The 21,439-nt window shown below is 54.9% G+C and overlaps 1 protein-coding gene across 4 annotated transcripts; it reads right to left on the reverse strand.

The window, feature by feature from the left end:
* Positions 1–1,501: 1,501 nt before the first annotated feature.
* Positions 1,502–19,513, reverse strand: Etnk2 (ethanolamine kinase 2). 4 transcript variants are annotated; one of them, XR_001503314.2, is made up of 9 exons: positions 19,061–19,513; positions 16,793–17,052; positions 14,431–14,553; positions 9,528–9,670; positions 8,067–8,150; positions 6,074–6,219; positions 4,205–4,278; positions 2,445–2,607; positions 1,502–2,355 (listed from the first exon to the last, which is right to left on the reverse strand). XR_001503314.2 is itself a non-coding variant. In XM_015483894.2 (8 exons), the coding sequence occupies exons 1-8, from the start codon at positions 19,316–19,318 to the stop codon at positions 2,535–2,537; spliced, it is 1,161 nt and encodes a 386-aa protein (XP_015339380.1). In that variant the 5' UTR covers positions 19,319–19,513; the 3' UTR covers positions 1,502–2,534. The 4 variants fall into 4 exon arrangements, 3 of the variants coding, with proteins under 3 accessions (XP_015339380.1, XP_048665692.1, XP_048665691.1); XM_015483894.2 differs by having other exon boundaries at positions 1,502–2,607; XM_048809735.1 differs by lacking the exons at positions 16,793–17,052; positions 19,061–19,513 and adding an exon at positions 15,332–15,483 and having other exon boundaries at positions 1,502–2,607.
* Between the last annotated feature and the right edge of the window lie 1,926 nt (positions 19,514–21,439).

Consider the following 21,439-nt stretch of genomic DNA (forward strand, 5'->3'; position numbering starts at 1 on the left):
TTTGCTTCCCTACTGGGTCCTCTGTGGCCTTGTGAGGTTCACAGGAATCCCTGCCAAAGGTACTCTGGGTACCTCTGTCCTCACTCCAGCTGCTGAGACAGACCATCACAGGCCAGGCCCTGTGTGTACTCTTAGGCTGACTGGAGCCCCACCCCCGTCCCATGAGAGGACGGGGTCAGGTGGGTTGCAGAGGCTGGGAACAGTGTGTCCTGGTCCTTACCAGGAAGTGTGGGCCACGAGCGTGCTTTCTGTTCCCTCCCTGCCTCTCTTGGAGGCCAGGTTCCGAAGTCCTTTCCCTGGAGCTCTGGCAGAGGGTCTAGGAAGGGACCCGGGGTGGAGCCCAGAACTTGGTGCTGATCCAGGAGGGCAGATGCCAGTTAGCCTGGAGTGGCGGTGACAGGAGAGGAGGAGGGGCTCGGCTCTGTCAAGGAGCAGGGCTGTGCCTGCATAGCCCCCCCAGCCCACCCGCGTCCCTCCTGGAACCCTGGAGGGACAGGAATGTTTTATCAGCACAGGCAGCGGGAGGGTGTCCGTGCACACAGTGGCCAGACCCTGCAGGACAAAGAGTATACCTGGGGACCTTCTCCCAGTCACTCCCTGTTCATCACTGCAATACCAGTCAACATGCTGTGACATCAAGGCCCCAGGAGGCTAGAAAAAAAATGGACTTCAGTGGTCAATTCTGCCCTCAGCTTTAGAGGTGCCTCGGAGAGGACAAGGAGGCAGGGGCACTGCTATCTAACACACTGGCGGGTCGTGTCCACGACCACCTGCCCCTGCAGATGACACTCAGGACTTCCTACTGGCCAGCTCTGACCACCCCTGTGTCTAGGTGCGCATTTTCCCCATGTCCTCCATTAGCACCCTCCGTGGAGGGCCTGGTTACCCGGAATCACTGTGACCTTGAAGGCCTCCGCGGCCGGCCTGCTCCAGTGGTTGCCATGGCACCCTGCTACATTTGCAGGCAAAAGCCAAACAACCAGAGTCCACCTGGCAGGCGGCTGTTGCTGTGGTCAATGCTGCCCTTAAGGACTCCGGGACTCTTCTCGTCTCTGTTTCTACTCTCCCCTCCTGGCCTTCCGAGAGACAGACAGACTGGGTCCCCAAATCTCTCTTGCCTGCTGTCAGCCGGAATAGCCCCCCCTTGCCACTCTGAAAGCTGGAAGCCAGCGAGGACCAAGGAGGGAGTCCTGACTCTTCACCTTGGCTGGCCAAAATTCTCGTGATCCACAGCCCAGCTCCCTCTAAGCGGCACTGTACCAGGTCGCCTGGTTCCAGCAAGAAGACAGGCAGACAAGCCCTTTACACCAGTCCTGCACCATCTACAGGGACCTGGGACCCTTGGAAGCCAGGGGCCTGGAAGTGAGAGGTGTGTGGGCTCCTGCCACTTTGACTTGAGCATGGAACAAAGCCCAAGGAGCACACCTCAGCCCCCCACCTCTGAAGTCCTAATCACATCCTCAAGTCAAGCCCTCGCCATTGTCCCTCAGACACGGACCAGTCCAGAAATGAGCATTTTAATGCAGAAAAACCACGATAATTTACAAATGAGTCACTATATGAGCCCAGAGCCTGGAGGGTCCCCAGAGCTGTGAGGACAGAGGGAGGTGGGAGCTGTTGAGTGTCAAGGACACCCAGATCAGTCAGCACCTTTCAAGATCTGGTCTGGGCAGGCTCCGAAATGCCCAGCTGGGAGGTCCCTGGCCCTCCGCTCCTTGATTCCCACCTGTCACTCCCAGGTGGGAAGACCTGGAGCCGACTTTAGTACAGAAGGTAGAGATGGAGAGACAGATCCTTGGAAGGGAGGCCTGGAGGGTACGGGAGGGAGCAAGGCAGGAGGCTGCTTCTGATTCCTGCCACCCCACCCTTGGCCTGGTCCCCTTGGGCCAGGCCACAGCACAAAGCAGAGCCAGGCTTTGAGACCCAGGGCTGGTGACCGGCTCCCTCTCCTCTCCTAGCAGGCTGCAGAGGGACAGAGAGCTGAGGCTCAGGAGGGTGATGGAGGGAATCAGTGTGGAGAAAGGGAGGGGGTTTTCAGGAGGCAGCTGCTGGCGGACCACCCCTCCACCCCCAAGACAGGTACATCCTTCTGCCAGATTGGCATGCTGCCGGTTTGGGGCTCAGCACCTCCCATGCGGGGCATGCAGGGGGACCGGCCAGGGCGCTGGAGGTAGAAAGGAGCCCTCCCTTCCCCCCTCCAGGAAGGGTCAAAGAACATCTAAGGCAGCCCCAATACCAGCAGGCCTAGGGCTGGGAACGGTGTGCTTCCCAGGGTGGTTCCGGTCCAGGCCCTGGCTGTGTGCAGGCACTTCCTCCCCAGCCTGGCGAGGTGAAGGGGACCCCCACAGTTGGGTCCTATCAGCCCCTCCAAACAGGAGAATGGGGTCTTCAGTGGCATCCACTGGTGGCCTTCTTCCTGGACACCCACCTGGACCCTCTCCCACCTTGTCCAAGGGTGCAGACCCCAGAGCAGAACCAAGCCCTGGAGAACAGGTCTGGCCAGGCAGATGGGCAGGGGAGGAATAGGGAGACTGTCACTTTGGCATCTCCAAGGCTAACACTTGAGGCTTCACCTTGAAGTACTGGTTGAATCGGATCACTGCGTACCTGTCAACAGATAGGGAAGGGAGTCAGGTGTGAGCCCCCGGGGCGTCCCTGCCAGGGGCTCTCTTTCTCACCAGCTCCAGGCCTCTAGGCTGGGGCAGAATTTTATATATATATTTTGGTTGGAGATGGACACAATGTCTTTATTTTTGTGGTGCTGAGTATCGAACCCTGTGCCTCACACATGCGAGAAAAGCGCTCTACCACTGAACTACAGCCCCAGCCCACAGGATTGATTTTTTTTAAAAAAATATTTATTTTTTAGTTGTAGTTGGACACAATATCTTTATTTATTTATTTTTATGCAGTGCTGAGGATTGAACCCAGGACCTCACACATGCTAGGCGAGCGCTCTACCGCTGAGCCACAACCCCAGCCCACCACAGGATTGGTTTTTTAAATTTTTTTCAATTTTTTTTTCTAGATAAGCCTGGAGCAACTTTTATACAAACACGTTAGATTGGAGTTTTGTTTTCCTAGTTCTGAGTGCCAAGGATATGTATGTGGTCATTCGATGCATCTCCAGAACTTCTCTGTCTCGCAAAACTGAAATCTGCACCCATGAAACACCGCTCTCCATTTTCTGCTCCACCAACCCCTGATAAGCACCAATTACCTGTGTCTACAAATGGAATCATCATATATTGTCTTTGTGACTGGCTGATTTCACTGAGGATAATGTCCTCTAGGCTCCTCCATGTTGCAGCATGTGACAATATTCCCTTCCTTTTTAAGACTGAACAATATTCTGTTGTATGTTATCCATTCATCTGTTGATGGACACTTGGGTTGCTTCCATCTCTTGGCTGCTGTGAATAATGTTGCTATGAACATTATTTCTTTGAGAGCCTGAGGTTTTGTTTTGTTTTTGAAGCAGGGATTGACCCCAGAGGCACTTTGCCACTGAGCTACATCCCCAGCCCTTTTTTAAATTTTGAGATGGCATCTGGCTAAGGGGCCAAGACTGGCCTAGAACTTTTGCAATCATCCTGCCTCGGCTTCCAGATTCTGTGAGATGACAGATGTGCGTCAGTGCACCCAGCTCCTGCTTTTGGTTCCCGTGGCTCTATCCCGGAATCCCTGGGTCACGGGCACTTCATTTTTTTTTTTTTTTTTTTTAGTCGTTGATGGACCTTCATTTTATTTATTTGTATGTGGTGCTGAGAATCGAACCCAGGGCCTCACGCATGCTAGGCAAGCGTGTTACCTCTGAGCCACAGCCTCAGTCCCTGCACTTCATTTTTGAGTGTTGTGGGACTTTTGTGCTGTTTTCCAAAGTGGCTGCACCATTTCATGTCCCCAACAACGGTGCACGAGTTTCCAATTTCTCCACATTCCTGCCAATACCAATTCTGTGGTCTTGTTGGTGTTTGGAGCAGATACTCTGACTGGTGGGAGGCAACAACTCTTTGTGCTTTCGACCTGCATTTCTCTACCAATGACACCATCACTTGTCCAGACAGGGGTCCTCCACCCTCACAGCTCTTCTACCCCATCTCTAATGGCTTTGGACACCTTCAGTCTGGGGTAGCCATTCCTCAGGGCTCTTCTCCTCCACCCCTGTACCCACCACCTTCCTGCCACTTACCCCTGCACTCACCTGAGGAAATCAAAGTTGATGGTGGAGTACTGGTTCTGGATGAGGGCCCAGAGAGCCCACAAGAAGTGAGATGCCTGGAAACAGATCAGAGACAATCAGCCTGGCCATGCCCAGGCTTGTTAGGGGCCTCACAGGGCAGAGAGGACATGGTCACTCTGGAAGACAAAGAGCTAGCACTCTGGCAGAAACTTTGTGGATCTCCCCAGCACAGGCTGAGGAGACTGCTGTGGTCAAGTCACTCGGCAGCACCTGGGGGGACTTCACTGTCCTACTAGAGAAAGACAGACAGGGGCTAGAGGTGTGGGGCTCAGTAGCAGGGCACTTCCCTGGCATGCACAAGGTCCTGGGTTCCATCCCCAGCACTGCAAAAACAAAACCAAAGACAAGCAGAACTAGTGCACCCAGGTCCTGACGTCCCCTGTCCCCGCCCAGGGCCACACCAGCAGGACGGTGCTTCTAGGAATTTCAGTGGTTGTCTGTGAAGGACACACCTTTACCCACAGCCTCTCTTCTCAACTCCCAGGACTCTCTGGGCATCAAGACCAAGGTATCCAGGTTGAGGTGAATCCCTGAGCCAGAACGCAGGCCAACTGGGGCTAGAGGGAACACAAGAGTGGTGGCAGCAGTGTCCTGGCTGGGCGGGCACCAGGGTCTGTGCTGCTGGAAGACCCTCTACACTGACCTCTCCCTCTGCCCCCTCTTCTTTTTGTTTAAATATTTTTTAGTTGTAAAAAGATCTTTTAAATATTTATTTATTTATTTATATGCTGTGCTGAGGATGGAACCCAGGACTTCCCACATGCCAGGCAAGTGCTCTACCACTGAGCCCCAACCCCAGCCCCCTCTCTGCCCCCACTTCTACTGGGGTGCTGGCAAGGCAGGGTGGGGGGAGCCCAGAGCTGGGAATACAAAGCCTCCAGGTTGGTAATTCACTAAGCATTAACCTCTCCCTGTAGGAAAAGAGACCAGGGTCACCCCAGACTCATGAAGCCAGAGAGCCAGGGTCCCAACAGTGACACCACCACTTGCCCAGACAGGGGTCCTCCACCCTCACAGCTCTTCCACCCCATCCCAAAGTCCAGCTCGCTTGGGTTGACCCCAGAGAACCTCCCTTCACCCTCCTTTTCCTGACTTCAAAGGGGCACAAACCATCTTAGCAGAAGGAGGGTCAGCCCTGAAGGTGACCCAAGAGGGACAGCCCTCAGCAGAGTCAGTTTTGCGCCAAAAAAAGAGAAGAGAAGGGATGGTCCGAAATCCCAGAGAAGGACAGAGTCCATGACACTCTAGCATGAATCGTGGGCTGCGGGCCGCTGACTCGTCTTCTTGCTTGTGTGTGGCTGACATTTATAAGTGTGGTTAGTAATCCCCCGGGGACACACCAGTGCAGACCTGGCATGGACCGTGTCCTGGGATAAGCAACACTTGGAATTGAGACCCGACTACACGGTGGTGGGAGACGGAGAGCCTGATGGAAAGGCTACCATGAAGCTGAGCCCACGGAGGGGGTTACAAGGAGGATTAGAGCCTGACAGTCTCCATCTCCTTCAAAGGCTGAAGACAGTGAAAAGGATGGGTTTTACTGTAGCATGAAAGGTAGAGGTTAGACAATGGAAGGAATTTTCATCCAAAGGACAGAATTGCTAAAATAGGAAGATGAGATTTGGAAGTATTTCTCTAGAAAGGAGGGAACCTCAATGGGATGGAGCTGACGGAGCAGGGAAGAGGCCACCTTGGTATGAAGGGGACACCTAAGATGGCTCTTCCTAGACCACCTCTAGGGTGGGGGTCAGAGCTCCTTGCGAGTCCTGGACTCTGAGTGGAGGGCTGGGGCTCTCCTTCCCCTGCCCCCTCCCAGCTACAAGCACTCACCAGGGCAAATTTGTTGACTTGCACATAGAGCCGCTCCACCTCCCTGGGGGTCACAGCTGTCCCCTTCTGTGCCTGCAGGTAGTAGAGCAGCCACTGCAGCTGGGTCTCCCGCGACGGGTACCTGCTGTAGTCGACCTCATTCACACCTGATGGGAAAGCAGGCCTCACTGTAGGTGCTGGGAGGGCCACCTGGACAGGTGTCCTTCCTCCTCTAACACTGCCATCTCCCCCGACCTACAGGCTGGGCCCAAGGGGGCCCCAGGAGGTGCCTTCTCTGACCTCCAAGCTCTGCTGATGGGGTCTGGGGTAGGGTGGGGTCTTCCCCATCCCAGCTGGGGACACTGCTTTTCTGGGCTGAGAAAGTAAAGAGGAGCACTGTCCTCAGAGTGACGGCAACCCCCCAGGGTGGCACCACGTGAGCACTGTGCAAAACCAGGGCTCGAGAAGCCCTGGGCCAAAGCGCAGATGAACCCCAGGAGCCTCAGGTCTCCGCCAGGCCCCGCTAACCCCAGACAAGCCCTTCTTCTCCCCGGCCCCCCTTATTTTCATTCTCAGGTGAGGGAGCTGCACTTGGTGGTGAATTTCAAACCCTGCTTAGACCTATTTGCACCCACCGGTGTCAAGAGGCTCCTTAAAAACACCCCTCAGAGAGCACCCCCCACACCGTCCAGTTCTCCGGATGATTCTGACAGGTGGCCAGGCTGGGCACCTGTGGACCAGCACCACCTTTCTAGAAGTCCTCAAGCTGCCAGCCTAGTCGTGCCAGGCCTGGTGGCAGAGACCTTGGCATCAGAGCCAGGATGAACAGAGGTGGTTTAGGACAGGAGCAGGCCTGGGACACCTTTACCGAGGCCTCTTCCTCCCTCTCCTTCTCTGGACTCTGCTCTGGGCTGTGGGTAAGGGGGACTTAAAATGCTTAGGAATCATCCGTTCTGTCAGGGCCACCTCTGCTCCAGGCCACACCTAGAAGCTCAGCTGCTCTGCCCAGGGGGTGGCTCTACAGGTAGCCCGGGCATACCTCACCTATCCTGAGCTCCAGGGCCTGGCCACGTCACGCTGAGCACCCCACACTGCCAGCCAGGGGACACCCCTCCAGCCCCAGGGCCGGCTCCATCTATGGACCTCCTCAGTCTTGATTGTCTTGATTGTCGCAAGCCCTCGAGCTGGAAAAACACACCCTGCTTCCTTTACATGAACGGTGGTCCTGCTGTGCAAATAATGCCTCTAGGGAACAGTCGCCTACCCTCAGAACCTGTCCTACCTCATTTAGACGCTTCCATTCCCGTTCTGGTCTCCCTGGCAGCTGCAGGAAGGCCGCCCTACCTGATAGCAGCAGCCAACACCAACCATTTGCTTAGTCTGTGCTGAGGGGTGTATGTGACTCAGGTCACTACTATGAAGCAGATATTATTACCATCTCCATTTTACAGATGCACAAAGAGGGTCAGTAATCTGCCGGAAGGTCGTACAGCGGCAAAGCTGTGTATGTAACTTCTAAGTAGCCCCATCTAGTTATGCTCTCCAGGTCACCAGGCCAACAGCTCGGCCCTGCCTTGTCTGCATGCAGGGCCCTCATGTATAACCGTGCAGAATAAGGGACCCGGGACAGGGGCAAGTAGAGATAAGCCATCCTGTGTGGTGCTGGCTGTGCTGGCATGGGCTGTGTCTGCCCAGAGGGGGGGACTTTTTCTAATTCACATGCAGGCCAAGTATCCCCTGGGTCCCCACAGAGGAATTATTTTTCTGATTTATACCAAACTTCCACAAAGGCTAACTAATAAAGGTGGGCTGTGTGTGGGGTGGTCCTGTCTCTCCTGTGAGACCTGAAGCTCGCTACAGCCAGGCTGTGCCTCCCACCTGGAGCTGTGACAGTCACAGGACAGGGACTATCTAGTTGCCACCCTCCATGGAACCACCTTGGGTCCTGCCTGTGGACCTAATCCCATCACAAGGATGGGGACTTGGGTACAGGCCCAGCAGAAATGCCCCTCACCTGCAAACTCGTTGAAGTGGTTGCCAATGTCAAAGGCCTGGTAGTTGTAGCCCGTGTACTCGTAGTCGATGAACCGCACGTGACCTGGGAGGCAGAGGGGAGGCCATGAAGGTTGGCCCAGACCTGGCAACAGGGCCCAGTCTCCGGAATGCGCCCCCTGGCTCTTGCCGCAGCTTCTATCTGTCCGCCTGTCCATCTATGCCACCCCAGCTCCCACCTCCAGCTCTCCCCAGCAGAAAACATCTGTTCTCAGCATGACTAGGGGTCTGAGCTAGAGCTGTGCACAGGCAGCCCTCCGCATCCACAGGCGCCACCTCTGTACACCAACCAACTTCCGTAGCAAACACATGCAGACATTTCCTTGTCATTTCCTAAATAACATGGTATAGGAACAATTTACACTGTATTAAGTACTATGGGTAACCCAGAGATGGTGTACAGTATACAGGAGCCGGGCACGGTGGTGCATGCCTATAACCCCAGCAGCTCAGGAGGCTGAGGCAGGAGGATTGTGAGTCCAAAGCCAGCCTCAGCAACTCAGCGAGGCACTGAGCAACTCAGTGAGACCCTGTCTCTAAATAAAATATAAAAAGGGCTGGGGATGTGGCTCCGTGGCTAAGTGCCCCTAAGTTCAATCCCCAGTACCAATAAATAAAAAGTATACAGGAGAATGTGAGTAGGTTATATAAAAATACTATACCATTTTATTTTTATTTTTGCAGTGTTGGGGAGGGAACCCGGAGCCAGCTGCATGCTAGGCAAGGGCTCTACCATACAGCTCCACCACCAGGCCAGCACCCTTTTATATAAGGGATTTAAGCATCCTTGAGGGGTCCTGGAGTCAGTTCCCCATGCACGCCAAGGGACAAGTGTACTTTCTGGGGGCAATGCCCTCGTCAGAGAAACCAGGAGGCTCCCTCCCTCTGGAGGCTTGGGCAGCCATGATGCCCTCAGAAGTCCTGTCAAGAGGAATGGCTAACGTGGAGGACCTCCCCAGACCATGATTCGGAATTCCTTCCTGGGATAGCTTTTTCTCAAGGAGAATTTCTTGTCTCCTTTTCTATAAATTAACTGCAGGGGCTGGGGTTGTGGCTCAGTGGTAGAGTGCTCGCCTAGCACGCGTGAGGCCTGGGGTTCGAAACTTAGCACCACATTAAAAAAAAAAAAAAATTGGGGGCTGGAGCTGCAGCTCAGTGGCAGAGTGCTTGCCTAGCATGCATGAGGCAGTGGGTTCGATCCTCAGCACCACATAAAAAATAAAAAAATAAATAAAAATACAAAGTCATTCTGTTGTATCTACAACTACAAAAAAATAAATTTATGAAAAAAATAAATAAATTAACTGCAGATTGAAACCCAGACCTGTTTTGGCTTGTCCAAGGGCCAGCCCGAGGAGCAGGACCCTGGAGCCAGATGCCCAACCCACCTCCCCCACCCCCGGCCAGGCCAGGGGAGCTGTACCTTTGGCACTATCATAGATGATGTTCTTGCAGAGCAGGTCATTGTGACAGAACACCACCGGGGAATCCAGCTGGGACAAGTGCTCCTTCAGCCAGGCCAGCTCCCATTCCAACACCTCCAACTTAGGGACATCTGCAGAGAGGCTGGACAGTGGCAGAAAGGTAACGGTGGAGGGAGGGCCAGTCCAGATGGGCAGGCACCGGCCTCCAGGCCCCCGGGATCCAGGCTCATCTCTCCCCTGACTGCAGAGGCCTCGGACAATGGCCAGCCTCTGAGACCCTCACTTTTGCCATCTGTCAGCTGGCCCTAGGCCTTCCTGTCCTCCTAATTTCTGTGCTTACAGTAAGAAGTGGATTGAAATCTGGGCAGGAAAGCGACTGGCCGAGATAAAAGTCGCTGACCAAATGGCATCCCTGCTACTTCGTGAAAAAGAAAAGAAGGTAGAGAAGAGGGGCAGTGAGAGCCAGGGTCTAGATGGAATGATTCCAGACTACGGGAGGAGGAGGCCCACAGAGGAGTGGGAGATGCGGAGCAGACCTGGGAAAAATCCTCAGAGAGAAGCTGCAGCTTCTCCAGTGAAGGAGTAACCATGCCCTGCAACTGCTGGAGCAAAGGCATCCTCTTAAACGGCAGAGGCATGTCCTGGTGTGTCCCCCTCCCACTCCAGCAGCTGACAAAGTCACAGCAGGAAGGCACTGGGACCATCAGGCCTAACCTCATGTTGTACAGAAGCACCTCTCTGGCCCAGCAAGAAGGCAAAGTGCTGCTGGGCTCACTCCTTCAATGCCAAGGGCACAGAAAGGTCTTCCAGAGGAAAAGTACTGCTCTGACGCTCCCCAGGGATGGGTCCCTTCCACCCTGAATTGTGTTTCCTTGTCCTGGACCCCTGCCAGATGGTACCTGAGCAACTTAAGGGGATGAAAACAAACATGCCCCACCCACCCCCATTTCAGCGGCCATTTCTGATTCAATCAATATGCATTGAGAAATAAATGAATTGGTCAATCGGTGGAGTCCACGCAAGGTCTGGTGAGGACACAACATGTTCAGGTGCTCTGAACTTTGGCCTCTCAGAGGCACACAGGTCTGTGTGTGCTCAAAAACCCAGGACCGTGGGTTTTATCATCTCCACTCAGGAATCTAGGCCTCGTCTCTCTGTGCCCAGGGTGCAGAGGCCCGAGAAGGGGAATGAGGTAAGCACGGGCAGGACATTCAGTGGCCAAAGCGTTCCCATGGCCCCTCTGGAAAAGGAAGAGCCTGCAGGCTCCCTCCCCGGCTTTGAGAAGGTCAAAGCTGAAGGGGATCCCGGGTCCTGTGGTCCAACCCCACAGGGAAACTGAGGCTCCAGGAAGGACAGAGCTGCCTCCGGCCTCCACGCAGCTCTGGACTCGGAGCTTCCCAATCCAGGCGAGGCTGTGCACCTCCCCGGAGGCCCGGCGCCTCGGGCTCTGGGGTGCTAAGAGGCTCTGGGAGCCAGGAAGGCCGCGGAGGGGAGAGGGCTCCCCTCACCCGCACTGGACTTATCTCCGTCCACAGCTCTGCATGCGACAGATTTCAATCTTGACGCTCCTTAAGGAGCCACTTCCTTTGAAGACTCCTCTTTTCTTGGACTGAGACCATCGAAAGATAAGGAGGAGGAGGCTTCCTCTGGCTTGCCCAGGTCCCAGTCTGAAAAACATGGCTTTGACATCCACACGCCTGCTGCCCGGTCCCTGACCTCTGCCTGACCCCTCCCCATCCCCCTCCCCAAGGCCACGAAGATGGTTACTGTGGGAACCATCCTCCTTCCTATCTCCCTGGCGCCTCCGCAAGACCAGGAGTCCCTCCCCTGAGCACTTGAGCTCCCACCAGCTCTGCCACCTTCAGTCCTGATGCCACCAGATTCTCCCAAGGCTGTGGGGTTGGCTGTAGAGTGACCACTGCCACCTTCCAGAAACCCCATCCCAGGCACCTCAGGGACAAGAGAAGATGGAGGGGCGAGGGTGCCCCAGGGACACATTAGGAGCTCCTGCTGATGAAGGGACTCTTGCCTGGCTCTCGGTCACTCAGGTCTCGGATCACACAGGACAAAAGTACTTTCTCCCTTGGGGGGACCTTCTAAGCACTCCAGCTTCCTGGATTTTGACCTTTGGCCTCCCACCAGCCCACCTATATGTCTCTATTTTTTTCCCCCTTTAAGTACTAGGATTGAACCCAGGGTGCTCTACCACTGAGCTATAGCCCAGCCTTTGTTTGTTTGTTTGTTTCGAGGCAGGGTCTCTCCAAGTTGCTGAGACTGCCCTCAAACTTGCGATCCTCCTGCCTCAGCCTCCTCAGTCACTGGGATCACAGGCATGCGCCTGGCCAGTATTTCCTTTTGATGTCCCTGAAGTGCTTATCAGTCCCACATTCCCCAAACCATCCTGGACACCTGCAGGGCCAAACAGACACCGTGGCTATCAGCTCTAGGTGCACATCTGTAGGTCTCCTCTGCTCTCCACCTGCCTCCCCCCACCAATTGTTCTAGAGCAATTTTCTCTCAAAGTGTAGTTCCCAGGGCAGAATCCCTTGGGGAGCCTACCGAATGGCAGATTCCTGGGGTCCAGCAAGACCTCCCCATCTGACTCCAGTGTTGGGCTGGGAATCTGGGTTCAGAAAGCACTCCTGGGGCACCTTCTGCTCCAAACTTGGGAACCTTAGTCCTAGAACTGGCTCATTTAATGACAACACTCCTCCACCCGTCTCCCTACCTCTAGTCCCCACCCTGCCTCAACTGTCACCCAAATCTGTCCCTTATGGTACTTCATAGCTTCCTTCCTAAGCCACAGTCTTTGCTCAGACACCTGCAGGACTTTCCACAGCCCGCTCACTTCAGTCCTGGTTCCTTAGCTGGGCATTTAAGTCCCCACCTCTAGATCCAAAGTGCCCCGTCTCCCTCCCCGCTCTGGACCCTCCTGAAGACCTCATGGCCTTGGCCTCCTTGGGCAAACCCTGCTCAGTCACCTTCTCCTCCAGCTAGAGTGGCCCCTGCTCACCTCAACCAGCACCTCTGCCAAGCCTTCCCTTCATTCGCCCTCCCAAACCCTCCACATGCATGAAATACCTCGCCTTCTTTTGTAGTCGAGCTTGGGCAGGTCCTGTTTACCCAGATGACTCCTAAGCTCCTTGAGGACAGGGCCAATGACACGATCATTTTAAAATTTTTATTATCTTAAATCCCAGTCACTTGATGTTTGTGAAATGAAGAACTGGATAAACCAGGGTTAGGAGTTCAAGGTGCTTTGTCTAGTTAGTGTCCAGGATTGCTCAGCATAGGGCAGGGGGTCATCTCCTAAAGAGGCTCTAAGAAGTTAAACCTTAATTTGTCCAATGTCAAAGGCATGACAAGAGCAAAGGGAGTTGGCCAGCTCTTCTCCAGGGATCTCTCTCCTCCCAACAAAGACACCTCTCCAAGGTCACACAGGGACAACAGGCAAAGGACACTGCAGTATCAAAGATCATGCCTGAGCACCAGGAGGCACTCCAGTCCCTGAGCTGCCACTGACCGGCAATGACCTTGGGCAAGTCCCATCCCCTCTCTGGGCCTCAGTTTTTCCTGTCAAACCAAGTGGTGGATGGAGGGTCCTGTTCTCCATGTGTCTTTCCAGTCCCCAGGGAGAAGGGTGTCCTTGTTCCAGAGATAACATGTGACACAGGTCTGAACATGGTCAAATAGAGGGCAGGCTGGGGCCAGCCTGGACAAACAGTTCCAAAGCAGTGCTTGATAATCGTTAAGCACGAGGGTCCAGATAGAGTCACGTGTGTGTTCAAGAGACACACAATGGGGACAGGGTTAATGAGTGTCATCTTAGAGGAGGAAGGAGACACCTTCTCCCAGATTTCCCATGAACCTCTAGAAAGAAAATGATGTTCAAGTTAATTGCATATTTCAGAATGGCTAGTAGAGAGGACTTTGAACATTCCCAACACAAAGAAACGACCCACGAGGTGATGGATACACCAACGAGCCTGATTTGATCATTACGCATTTTATACAGGTATCCAAATAGCACACTGTACTCCATAAATATGTACAATTCTGTTAACTTAAAACTTTTTAAAATGTATATATTTTTAAAAGTGATGTTGAACCTAGCAAGGTGCATGGAGAGATTCAATGCTGACTTTGACTTTTGGAGGGGAGGGGTAAACAGGCCTCTGTCCTTCCTAGGTACCCCGGGGTGTGCTGGGACTCAGGTCTGTCTGGCCAAAGAGCTGAAGGAAAAACTCGGGGTGCCCTGCCTTGCCTGGGGAAAGGCAGTGTCAGGATGGGGGTTATACCTCAGTCCCTGGAAAGAGTGGTGCAGGAAATAGCAAGTGTCAGCCATGTGGGCATGAGAGGAGGCCAGGCAGGCAGCAGAAGCCAGCATGTCCCGAGGGTTTGCTGGCTGTTGAGCTGTTCTGTTGAGTGACTCTGAGCTCAGTCCCTCCCTGTTCTCAGAGCACCCTGCCCTCCCACTGTCCAGAGGGCAGCTCAGGCAGAAAGAACCCTGGGCTGAAAAACAGAAGCCCTGCCTGGCAGCCTGACGCTGGGGAAAGCTCTGTCTCTGAACCTCAGTTTCCTTTAAGTAACACGGAGGAGAGAAGTTCCCCTGACCCTAGTCCCTGCCACCATCGAAGACTCAAGGAGAAATAAGCACATGTGTATAAAACTGCTGATCTATATTTTTAAGATGCGATCAACCGGCCTAACTTAGCCTGGAGACGGAGGCCCAGCAACTGGGACCAAAGGAGCTGCCAGGGAAGCTCTTGGCCCCATCCCAGGCCCTGTCCCCTAAACCTCTTATAGTGGGAGCAGGGGGCTAGAGCCAAAAGAACAGGGACAAGGGAGCAGATTACAACAGCAGAGACAGTGGCAGCCTTGCACCCTCCCAGACCTTTGTACCTGGGGTGGATCTCATTCTTCACCAGCGTGAAATAACTGTGCATCTTGTGCCACAGGGTTGGCTTGGGCAGGCTGCCATTGGCGTGGATGGTGTGAATCTTTGCCATTTCTAAGGCAATTAACCTACAGTAGCAGAAAACAGGAGGGGGAGAGTGTGTCAGTGCCGGGCATGCCTTCCCCACTTGGTCTCTCCTGACCAGACTGGCTGGGAGATTCATGGGGACGCTAGCTAGAGGGCCCAGTGTGGGATGGTTACAACTCTTTCAGCAGCAAAGGTTTCCCAGGAAGAGAGTCTCAACAGAAAGCATGAAAATGTAGTAAGACCTTCAGCCCAGCAGCTCGGTCTCCAGAGCTGGGCTGCTTCAGAGAGCAGGCCAGAGCAAAGGGCTCTTGGCCCCACGTCAATCTCGCCCCACCCCAGTGTTTCTGAAGCAGCCATGAAAGCAGGGGTACCTGGGACTAGGGGTAGTATCCTTTCTGCCCCCTGGACCCTGCCCCATCCTCTCAGGGGAGTTGACAGCAGGTCCCTTTCCACCAAAAGATCAGGGATGATGGTGGCAGGCGGGGAAGAAACTCAGGCCTCTTATCAGGCTGGCCAAGGTGGGGAGGGAAACCAGGGGCTGGGGCAGCCCTTCCTTGGCCGCAGGGAGTTGATGCTGGCGGCAGGGTGCCAAGGACGCAAAACAAACCAGCGTTCTATTTTCAAGTCCTCCTGTGGACGTTATCCAAGGTCCCGGGAGAGAAGGAGTGGGCTGCGGAGAAGGTTGCTGGGAGAGGGTGGGGGTGGCTGGAGGCTGACCGGTCAGAGAGGGAGGGCCTCGATAAGGGTCCCAGCGCTGAGGCCTGTGTCCCAGTGGGACNGGGAAAAAAAAAAAAAAAAAAAAATCAAGGAAGGGCCTACCTCCTTCACCTCTCCAGATGTCTGGCTCTCCCCCAAATGCCAAGTTCTTATTATGGAACCTAAATCCCTCTTCAATCTTCCTGACAGTGGCAATTGTTTCCACCGAGAGGATGAGTGACAGCATGAGGTTCGAAGAGGCGGAGGGAGACTGGGAGTGGTGGGGACCTGCCAATGTTTGAGCCTCTTTGCACAAGACCAAGGGGGAGCTGGGAGGAGCTCGGTGGGAGAAGCAGGGCCTGGTGCCCACACCCTCCTCTGACCTCACATCTCCAGGCTGGGTGCATTTGGAGCTGTTCACTGGAGGCTGAAGCGACCCTTGCACAGGTGTGCATGCCTCGCACTCCAAGCACAGCTACAAGGCACAACTCACGGGGCCCTAGCAGCCTGAGGTAGTGCTCAGGAGCATGGAGGTGGAGGGGCTCTCAGACTCCCCGAGTCCCTGGAGAGCCGGGTATACTTACTTGGGCTAACTGGGTGGCAGGTGAGGAAGCAAAGATGCCCTTGGCCTACCCCCAGGTGGGCCTCATGGTTTGCCCTCGGTATGCAGAGGTTTCCTTTCCCTTGCTTTGCACAGAACAGAAGCCAAGGATCTTAGGCAGACCCTGCACGGCTGTCCCCAATAACCTCAGCCTGTCTCAGGCCTCACTCACTGATGTCTTCACCAGGGCTCATAGCATTGTGGGGAAGAGGAAGGACATGGCTTGGTACCCTTGTTGTGGCATATCCAGAGAAGTACACTAGGGACACTTTGATTAGTCCCTTTATGGGCCCCACAGCAGCATCCACAGGGTTTAAAGGTTAAGTACAATTTCTAGGCACTACACATCCAGGTATTTATGGGGAGGGGCCCCCCAAGGGTCATGGGTTCTTTGAAGCCCTTGCAAGAAGGCCTCAGCAGCTCCCCAAACCTGGATTCTCACACTGTCAGGGAGCCCCAAAAGAGCTCAGACCAGCAGGAGGGAGGGTTCTCTCTGTTCCATAAAGCCATGCACACCCTAGATACAGCCCATTTTCCTCGCACACCTAAGGTCTTGCAGAAGGTGAGGAGAGGCAGGAAAACCTGAGTGTGTTCCTGTGGATTTGGCTCGGATTTCATTTCCAAAGTTCTGAGATGTTTCCAGGTCAGACCAGGGGTGGGCAGAGATTTGAGGCATGGGATCAGGAAGCAGATCTCTGCTGCATTTCAGGAACCAGAAACTTGGGTCCAATGTTCATTAAAATTCTCACTTTCCTCCCCCAGAGCTCATCCTTCTAGCAAACTCCAATGAAAACCCACAGAAAGCCATCGCCTCTCTGCAAAGCAATGCACAACACACACACACACACGTTCATGTAATCTCAGGGAGCTCACAGATCTCCTTCTCCTCCATGGAGACCACTCTACAGCAATGAAGGGAGCCAAGGATTTCAAAGCTCAAGGCCAGAGGAACAGAGATGAATAGAACCCTGCACCCTCCTTACCTGAAGAGCCGGGGATCTTGGATGTGCTCAGGCCCCAGGGCCACGCCCTGCATGTACTCGTAGCACAGCCCATTCTGAAAGGTACAGTAGAGTTTGGGAGCACAGCCATGTGCTCGCAGCAGCTGGAAGTTCCTGACCTCATTCTCTCGGTCTACCAGCAGCTCTGTGCGCTCCCCGTACACCCGGACCAGCACGCAGTCCTGCATGTCCTCCTCCACGTAGCAGGCCACCAGCTTGTTGGTGATGCCATCAGTGAAGCGCTAGCACAGGGAGAGGACAGCTGTGGGTGGGTGGGGCAGGATGTCTCTGGTCTCTCCCCCAGTGCCTCAGCAGGAGAGGCTCATTTGAATGCTGGCCACAGCAACATATAACCCAGTCCTGTCCCTAACCTTAGGATAGACTAGAGAGCCCAAAGGAGAAAAAAAATGGCAGCTTGGGCTCAGCGCAGGCACACTTCTTCCCCTGGGTCTGACCCTAGTGGATGTGATTTGGCAGTAGAGGAAAGTCCACACTGGGTGGTGGGTAGAAGTCCCCTCCCCTCCCTATTCCTCCATCCCTGTCCTGAAAGACACCCTATGGGACCAGAAAGTGGCAGAGGAAGACTGGGAGTCACCCGGGACAGAATGTCCTGACCAGCTGCTTCTCACTGTTGCCAGGCAGAGGGCTCTTTGCTGTACCTCTGGCTCTATCCAGCAGCAGAGGTACAAGGAAGGTACTGAGGTTGGCACCCATCCCAGGACTTTGGAGGCCAGAGGTCCTTGGAGCCTCTGAGTTCCATACCAGTAGAGATAGGAGACAACTGGGCTGGGGCACAGGCTCTATGGATAGGGTTATAAGGAGGAAGAAACCATGGGTTTGAGGGGAGGGCACATTATGACAGAGCTTTATGGGATCTTAGAGGACATTTGGACCAATTCTAGGTGGGGAAACTGAGACCAGGAGAGGGAGAGGCTGGCAGCTGAAATGTTAGGCTGGTTAGTGCTGGAAATGACCTCAGATCCCTTGATGTCTTTTTTCCTTTTCCATATTAGGAATTGAACGCAGGGGTGCTTTACCACTGAGCTACATCTCTAGCCCCTTTTTATTTTTTATTTCCAGACAGGGTCTCACAAAGTTGCTTAGGGCCTTGCTAAGTTACCGAGGCTGGCCTTGAACTTGCCAACCTCCTGCCTCAGCCTCATGAGTGGTTGGGATTACAGGCATGTGCCAACACCACAGGCTGCTTGACGTCTTTTTTTTTTTTTTAATTTTATTTTCAGGTGGACACAATACCTTTATTTTATTTATTTAGTTTCATGTGGTGCTGGGGATGGAACCTAGGGCCTCACACATGCCAGGCAAGCGCTCCACCACTGAGCTAACCCCAGCCCCCTGCTTGAGGTCTTAACACACCAAACTGGGCCTTCTGAAAATGCTGCCCACTCCCTGGAGGGTTCTGTCAGCCTCCACATTCAAGTCCAGAATCTCCCCAGAACTTTGCCTTTCTCTACCCAGAAAGCCCATCAGCATGAAGCCTTAACAGCTCGGCTCTTGCCTTCATAGGCAGCCCGGAGGGGGCGTGGGGGTGGTGGGCAGGTGGAGGCCTCCTTTCCGAGAATGCAGGTCAGCTGGGGAGTCAGCCTGGCACTGCTCAGTGGGAAGCTCTGCCCACAGGTGTGTCAGGGAGAGCGTGTCCAGCTGGGGTGGGCAAGGCGCCTATTGGAGATTAGTGTGTGTGCGTGCTGAGTCCCAGCCTGCAGTCATGGTGAGGGGCTCCATGCTGGCTGGATTCCACGAGGTGGCTCCAGGGACTCATAGGGGCTGCTCACAACCTGGAGGTTTTGCTTCCACCATGGAGGTGGAGAAGGGGTAGCAACACGTGTATGGTGATGGTAATGGGGTTCCCTTAAAAGTTCTTGCCTCCTCAGGTCTCACAGCTGGCTGGGTAAACGCTTCTGGGCAGCTAGGGGCACCAGCAAGCAGGGACAGGGGGTGGGGCCCGCAAGCGTAGCATGCTGACAGTGGGCAGGTGGACCTCCCGCGAGCAGAAGAACCCGGAGAGGAGAGGAGGCGTGTGTGGAAGGTCCAAGGAGGCGTGCGCCTGGCTTTGCTTCGGGACCAAAATAGACGGTGGGATAAACAGGCATACAAACCACGTCCCAAAGCTCTCCTGCGAAAGCGGTCGCGCACCCCTGGGACCGGCACCCGGAAGGATGCATGGACAAGCGTCCACGCAGCCCAGCTGCAGCCTCGGCAGGGCCCCATCCCGGCCCCGCACCCGCTGGCTACCTTGGTCTGAACTTGCTCCGGCTTCCAATGCGGCCGCAGCTCCTGGATGAGGCGCAGGGCGCCCGGGAGGATGTCGTCCTGGTCCACCCAGACGCTGAAGCACGGGACAGCGGCGGCCCTCGGGGGGCCCGGCGGCTCCCGGCAACCCGCGCTGGCCGCTGCCTTCTCCTCCATGCCCCATGAGCACTGCGGGCAAGGCGCCTGCCTCCGCAGGTAAAAGGGCGAGCACGGCAGAGGAGCCGAAGGGGGCACAGCCATTCCCAGCAGCCCCACCCCCTCGGAGCCGCCGCGCGAGCGCTAGCCCCTTCGGGGGGGCCCGGCGAGGGAGTGGGAGTGGTAGAGGAGGGGCCAGGGGAAGTCCATGACTCAGGAGCCAGCTGCCCGCTTCGATCGCCGGCTCTCGGCCCGGCGCCCGAAGCCGACCCCGGAACGCCGGGGCCCGCCGCGATTGTGACATCACGGGCGGCGAGCCACGGGAACGCCCCCTGCCCGCCCCCGCCCCGGCCCGAGGGCCGCCGTGGAGCGCCGCCTGCCATAGCGGGCAGCTGTGGTCTCAGCTACCTGGAGCGCGGGGTGGGGGGTGACGCCCCTCCCCGGGGGGGCGTGACGCCGGGGGCGGAGCCTCTGCAGGATCCGCCCGTGGGTCCCAGCTGGGGCTGCTCCGGGCACTCTCCACCAGTTTCCCAGCAGCTGGGCAGGGGCGGGGGGGGCTCTTCGGCGCCCCTCCTCATCCTGGGTTATGGAAATCCGAGTGCTCCCAAGACATCAGCTTGAATCCCCCCCACCCATCCTGGTCCCTGCTTCTGAGCTCAGTCCCTGGGCCCCCAGAAAAGGATCTGCAGGAGTGGCCCTTGCTGCCTCTCAAAGGCCCTTCCTTCCCTGCGGGGAGTCCTGGGTACTCCCCACTGCCACCACCACCTCACACACACATATTTAATGGAGAGGGATATTGGGAGATGGTTTTGGAGGTGGGCATGCTAAGCCGGCAGACTTTGTCTTCTGACAGGTCACTGAACCTTCCAGGGCATTGGAGTATTGGGGCACATTCTAGGCCAAGACTTTGAGCAGGACTGAGTTTTGGTCAGTAATAAATTATTAAAGCCTCCCTCCTGACCCAAGAGTTTGACTGGGGGCAGATAGTAGCCCAGCAGGTGTCCCTTATCCCAGTGCTTTGTTGGGCAAAGGGGTGTGGAGGTGGATAGACTTTGGACTGGCCTTTTGGGAGAAGAGGTAGAAGCCTGGCATAGGGCCAAAGCAGAATAAGCAATATCTGGGGAGTGGGACACAAAGAGGTGAGCTGACAAGGTGTGCCAGGGCAGTTGCTATGAGGAAGAGGAGATGTGGAGGGGCCAGACCAGCCTACGGGGAAGCCACTGTTAGCTGTAGTCTTCACTACTCGTTCTGTCACCTCCTGTTGGCTGCCATCACTCACTGTCCTGCCTCATGGACCTCACTAGTCACCATCTTACTTTGTCTCACTCAGTGCCTACAGAAAAGGGACCTGTTTCTGTGTCCCCAAGTTATCCCTTTGGCCTACCCAGGAACCTCTCAACCACAAGACCCTATGATTATTTCTGTCCATAACCCAGCTCTGCCCTACTGAAGTATCTGTGCTGTCTAATGCAGTGACCACTGGCCACAGGTGGCTATCAGCACTTGAAATGTAGCTAGTGTGACATTGTATTTAACTTAAATGTAAACAACCTCATGTGGCCACTGTATTGGACAACATGGGGGCCTGCCTACTTCAGGTCATGGATCCTTAGGATTCAGGTCTGGAAAGAACACTGCCTCCAGCTTTTCCTATTTTTGGTACCAGGGGTTGAACTCAGGGGTATTCAACCACTGAGCCACACCCCCCAGCCCTATTTTGTATTTTATTTAGAGACAGGGTCTCACTGAGTTGCTTAGCACCTTGCCATTGCTGAGGCTGGCTTTGAACTTGCGATCCTCCCACCTCAGCCTCCTGAGCTGCTGGGATTACAGGCATGTGCCCCCATGCCCTGCTCATTTTTTCCTTTTGCATTGAGAAAATAAAGCCATCCCTGGGGTCCCATCTAGTCCCAGGAAGCTGCATTCCTAGAGGTGCCAAGAGCCTGACTGGAACATTCAGAGACTCATATTTTTCAGGCAAAAGAGGTTTGAGTAGCTACAGTTAAGGGACAGCATTAGTAGCTTCAGGTGGCTGCTGCTTTCTCATTTCCCAACCTACACGCCTGGACAGTCCTTGGGGTAACAGTGTGAGAAGAGACTCTGCCTAAGGAGTCTCAAGTCCATGAGATGGAGGATTGTTGGGAGCTGCCACATGGGAACCCAGCATCCCTTAGCCTTGAGCAATGAGAATGTGGAGATGTGGCAAGCCAGCCATGGGCTGTGTGT

The sequence above is a fragment of the Marmota marmota genome, unplaced genomic scaffold (assembly GCF_001458135.2).
Source record: "Marmota marmota marmota unplaced genomic scaffold, marMar, whole genome shotgun sequence".
NCBI classification, from domain to species: domain Eukaryota; kingdom Metazoa; phylum Chordata; class Mammalia; order Rodentia; family Sciuridae; genus Marmota; species Marmota marmota.